At 34.5% G+C, this 6,089-nt stretch overlaps 1 protein-coding gene across 1 annotated transcript in view; it reads left to right on the forward strand.

The window, feature by feature from the left end:
• Positions 1-5,431, forward strand: part of LOC111084977 (NADH-ubiquinone oxidoreductase chain 2-like) — a 6,956-nt gene extending 1,525 nt beyond the window's left edge. Inside the window, 5 exon segments of the mRNA XM_022381745.1 lie at positions 2,138-2,192; positions 4,604-4,653; positions 4,655-4,775; positions 5,073-5,153; positions 5,292-5,431. Of these exon segments, the coding sequence (XP_022237453.1) occupies positions 2,138-2,192; positions 4,604-4,653; positions 4,655-4,775; positions 5,073-5,153; positions 5,292-5,431 (447 nt within the window).
• Positions 5,432-6,089: the final 658 nt, after the last annotated feature.

Below are 6,089 nucleotides of genomic sequence, written 5' to 3' on the forward strand. Positions count from 1 at the left end.
TCATCGAATTTGAAAATTGTGTTCAGTGTATTATTTCCCCGAAAGAGGACCGAAGGCCGCCTGCAGGGGTCACCTGTTTTAACCAGTCGCACTTCGATACAATAGTGTATTATCAGTCAGTAGACACTAAAATGACGTCACATAAGGGACGCTTAACGTTGCAACCTGTACTGTTGTGACGTCAGTAAAACATGCGCATACTGTGAATCACGAGAAGAATTATGCACTCTGTAGGCATGACACACGAATTTTAAAAGCAAGAAATAAAAATATTTGTGACCATTAATTTTGGCTTTATTTACTCTTGAAACAGAACACTTTCGGGGACCATGCGCAATTGCATCTAGTACTTTAAAATACAAAGTGGGAAGATTTAGTTTTTACCACAATTTTTAAGTATTAGTTTTACTCAAAGCTAAAAAAAAAAGCTTCACTTGGAATTATAGTTGAAAATAATATATACATTAAATATAATTAGCTAAATTCCCCCATGTTAAATACATTAGAATGACAGTTCTCTTGTTTAAATATACTGAGACACATCCATATGAACATTGTAATAGAAGTCACTTTGCCCTCCAAAACCGAGGAATCCCTTGTTTTCATCATAAGCTCCTACAAGTTCCTAATTTAAATTCGAAAAACAGTTACTGTACGTGTTGCCTAATTATAATTTACTAAACAGAGGTAAGTCACCGTAAATGCATAAAATAATTTATTATTTTCGTCCTCCCAATCACTGTTTGCTTAAGTAAATTATCACGATACTCCGTTATCCTGAAACCCTCGTTAATTGCAAATAATATATATTGAAGTCCACACTTTTTAATGTTATCTTAATGAGGGTAATTCATTTTGTATCTATGTTATATAGGGAGAAGGTAAAAAATAATACTTTTTATTGTTTTCGATTTTCATTACGACGTTGTAAGAATTATTTTTTACCGGTGTGAGAGCAGGAGTTCACTAGTACACGTCTCCCGGTGGGACAGCAGTAAGTTTAAGGGCTTACAATGCTAAAATCCGGAGTTCGATTCTCCGCGGTGTACACAACAGATAGCCCAATGTGGCTTCGCTCTAAAACAAACGAACAAACACTGGTACAATATCAAACTTTTCTTGATTAATTAACTCTACATTCTTAGTAATTATACCAAGACGATGTACAAAATATCAACTTGATCTAAGGAACTCTTTGATATGTAAAATATATTTCCATCTGTTAAGCCCTAGTTGAAATGTGACAATTAGATATTGCTTGTGCAAAATTAAGTTTGGCGTAAAGTTACGCGAGGGCTATCTACGCAAGCCGTCTCTAATGTAGCAGTGATACACCCACCGCCAAGTCGTGGGCTACTCTTTCACCAATGAATAGTGGGATTGACCCTCATTTATAACGCCCCCACAGCTAAAAGGACGAGCATGGTCGGCGACAAAAATTCGAACCCGCGACTCACAGATTGTTAGTCCAGCACCATAACCACCAGGCCATGCGCACAATAACGTAACAACCTTTATAAACTTTTGAAATGGAATAATGATAAAATATAAATTCAATTAACCCAATCTTTGAAATATAAAAAGGGTATATATTAACTAGGCTCTTCAGATTTCTATGTTTTAAAAAAATAAACTTAGTCTTTTATTGAAATTTGACAGAGGAAAAAAAAGTAAGTTCCACAAAATCATCTATTGAAAACAAAGGTAAATCTAAAAACCACTATGGCCAGTGGTTCTACTCTTCTTAGAAGAAAATAAAAATATTTAAGTTATTCCATAAAACAAATACGAAATGTAAGCTTTTTTTTAAAAAAAAAGTGCATCAAAGTCAAACTTACGTGATGTTAAGTGTTTTCGTATTACACGTTTCGAGATCTAACATACTTTTTGTGTTCACTAAAGAAGACTCAGCCTGCATCAAAAGCAAACTTATTCCCGCCAAACTGACATGTTTACTGTTCTCGAGTCGTTATTTACGATTGATTTACAGGGTACTCGGCAGGGGGCGTGCGCATAATAAGAAATATGTTAAGCTAGAGACGGAGAAAAACTTCACTTTCTTTTCCCAGTTTGGCTGATAACTGAAGTATTTCATTCATATATGCATTTACTAATGAAATTTTCTCTTCCACTTTAGGATTCAGTTCGGGTACTCGTCGGGAAGAAGTTTCAGCACCTGACCACCAATGAAAGTAGGTTTTTCTCAGTGTACTTCCGTTCCCCCACCTAATCTAAAACTGCGACACTGGATTTACAAAGTTCGCTGTTTGGTTGTTGAGATTGTCTTGCTTCTTATCCCCACTAGTGGATATAATCTTTGTCAGTCCAAACATAATTAGCCAATATCTCGCGCATCACTTTTAAACAGTTTTTTTTTCTCACTCTCTCGTGCGTACGTGTACTTTTATGTATACACGCGCATGTCATTGCATACGATATTTTAATTGTTTTAAAAATTATTTCAATAATACCCCATATAACGAGCATGGTGAAGGGAAACTGATTAATTTTCAAGCATCCATGCAAACCCGTAGCCAGGTCTGGAAGTGGGAGGTTCTTTTTTGGTCCAAAGTGGAACTCGTTTCATGTGTAACTTTAGTTTGTTTGTTTGTAATTAAGCACAAAGCTACACGATGGGCTATCTGTGCTCTGCCAACCACGGGTATCGAAACCCGGATTCTAGCGTTGTAAGTCCGCAGACATGCCGCTGTGCCACTGGGGGGGCGTAACTTTAGTGCCAGGACCGAAAAAATATTCCGAAATATGTAACAGTTCTTTTATTATTACTACAAATAAACATTTCTAGTAAATTTCCTCTGATACGTATGAAAATGCTATTTCCACATGTATGAACAGCGTTACAAAAGCAATTATATAATAAGAGGCCATCATAAAAGACAGGAAAAATAACAAATGTCAATAGGCGAGCGGAACTCCAGCAGGAGTAGAGGGTTTCGTTCGTACAACCGAACCCCTCCCCCCGGCTACGGGCTTGCTATGTATTTAACTCCCAAGTTCCTTTTAAGAGAGAAAGAAAAAGTACAGAAGAGCTATCTGTCTATCTTTCTTTATTATATATTCTATCCCTAAAACAATGGCAGACTAATAACAGAGCTAAAATCGAATAATAATTGCATAACTCAAGTTGTATATGAACTTTCTGTCATAGCTGATATCCTGATGGATTAAGAGATGCGCATGCAATGGAGCTAATTTGTTGAAGGGTCGATTTTAAACTAAATTTTATGTTGACGAACAGATGACATTTTGAAGACTTTTGCGAATACACTTTCAATGTCTCGACTATTATCGGCATTAAATGTCATTGAATTTATAATAATCCATTGACAGTCCAAATTATTAACGGCTGCTCGTTACACACTCATACAGATTATGTTATTATGAATCATATGCACAATTTTGATTTAAATCCACATTTTGTTTTTTTGCCCCCTAAGATGAATATAATAAATCTAATACACAAATTAATATTTTTTTAAATCAAAAACTTAACTAAAGTTTGTTTGTAATCAAGCACAAAGCTACACAATGGGCTATCCAATAATAATAATAACGGAAAATGATGTAATTTGTGCAAATATCGTCTTTGTGTGCTAAAGCTTTGTTTGTTTGGAATTAAGCACAAAGCTACACAATGGGCTATCTGTGCTCTGCCCACCACGGGTATCGAAACCCGGATTCTAGCATTATAAGTCCGAAGACATACCGCTGTGCCACTGGGGGGCAATAAGTTACTTAGAATTAAATATTACAAAAAAAAATAATTTTATTATTCGAGATATCTAATTATGTCAATATTGTCCATATAGTTAAGAAGAAACCAAAATCAAATTTAGTATACGTTATAATCTTATTATTTCTACTTTTTTTTTCTCAAGTAGAAATAATATTTAACAATTTATATGCATTTATAATACTATGAATTTCTAAGAAGCTATTTCCAAGTACAAATTTCTATTTATAATAATAATTTATAGATGTATACACCCCATTATGCTTAAATTGTCTAGATATATTTTTATAATTTACTTATTTTCTGGGGTTTATGTTATGATTTAAATGCTAATTAGGATCCTAATTTATTTTACTTCAATAACCAATTTAAGATATAATAATTTGTCATCTTTGATTAGAAAATAAATGTAATATTTCCTTTGCAAAAGTATTTAGTGTAATGACTCTACATACAAAATGGTGAAATGCCCGAGTAAAGGGTTATTTTGATCGAATAAATAGAATAGGCCAATCCTATCTTCACCTAATTTTGATGGTATGATCCATCTCTTCTGATATCAAAATTCAACATGCCATACACCAAATATTAAGCTAATTTAAGCTATCGGGCTCATAACCCACTGGTAGAAGTTGTAATCTCTTCGGGTTCATAACCTACTGGTAGAAGTTGTAATCTTCTCGGGTTCATAACCTACTGGTAGAAGTTGTAATCTTCTCGGGTTCATAACCTACTGGTAGAAGTTGTAATCTTCTCGGGTTCATAACCAACTGATAGAAGTTGTAATCTTCTCTCTTCTAATTTTAACTCCTCCTATTATTAATAAATTTTCTTTAGCTCTATTCCTAGGGACAATAATTACAATAAGATCCTCTTCCTGACTTATAGCTTGGAATGGAAATAGAAATAAACTTAATAGACTTTATCCCACTAATCTCTTCCCACTCAAACAAACGCGCCTCAGAAGCATCATTAAAATATTTTCTTGTTCGATCAACTGCCTCCTCCGTATTCCTATTTTATTTTATTTTATCACCCACCTTCGGCCCGGCATGGCCAGGTGGTTGGGCGCTCGACTCGCAATCCGAGAGTCGCGGGTTCGAATCCCCGTCACACCAAACATGCTCGCCCTTTCAGCCGTGGGGGCGTTATAATGTGGCCGTCAATCCCACTATTCTTTGGTAAAAGAGTAGCGCAAGAGTTGGCGGTGGGTGGTGATGAATAGCTGCCTTCCCTCTAGTCTTACACTGCTAAATTAGGGACGGCTAGCGCAGATATCCCTCGTGTAGCTTTGCGCGAAATTCAAAAACAAACAAACCAGTCATCCATCTTCTCTATCTTCCAATTTACTATCACAATTTCCTGAATAATTCCTTATATAGTTATTTTATCACTCAGAGTTAAACTAGGTGCTGCCCCTTTCATATATGATTACCAATAATATCAGAAGGGCTTTCGTGAACAAACTGTTTAATTTTAATATCATGACAAAAAATTGCCCCTTTTTATTATCTCAATTTTTCCAAAAAATGTATTATTATCATTGTAACTCTTTCTGCTATTAGAAGATCTCTAGGGGACCTAAACCAAATATATTTACGAAACATCTTAGCTTTCTCATCAATCTCTCATATAGCATGAATATTATCCCCCACATTAATTTCAAAAACACTATGAATATTTTACCTATTGATTTATACTATTAATATTTCCTCAATCATCTCCTGTTTTATCTCCTCTAACATATTTCACATCAATCAAATCTCTGCAAATAAAAACAAAAAAGTTAACCACCTTTTTAAGATTTTTACCAAAATGACTCATTATTTTTCACTTCTTCAAATAAATATATTATTAATAACTTCGATTTTAATTAACATTAAAACATTAACCTCTATTACTATACCCGAATCTCTTACTCATCTCTAATACTGATAAACATTAACAATAAATTAATATAAACAAAAACACTTCCATTACCCAAACAACTATCGTTATCAACAATATCCCCTTCTTGGCCTTATTGCCTCGATACAAGGTCGTCAAGAAACTAATGTCGCTTTTTTAAGATGAAAAAACCCGAACAACTTATATATCAAAACAAAACATTTATTAAATGAAATAGCCTCCATTCTTATCGATGATGCTTTTCCATCTTACAATCAGATTGTTAATGCCCTGATTAAAGAAATCTCTTGGCTTTGAAGCAAAAAACATGATGATGCCATCTTTAACACCTTCCACATTTGCATACGTTTTCCCATTAAGATGTTGTTGCAGCGAACGAAAAAGATGGTAATCTGATGGTGCCATATCTGGAGAATATGGTGGGTGT

Source organism: Limulus polyphemus, unplaced genomic scaffold (assembly GCF_000517525.1).
Source record: "Limulus polyphemus unplaced genomic scaffold, Limulus_polyphemus-2.1.2 Scaffold187, whole genome shotgun sequence".
NCBI classification, from domain to species: domain Eukaryota; kingdom Metazoa; phylum Arthropoda; class Merostomata; order Xiphosura; family Limulidae; genus Limulus; species Limulus polyphemus.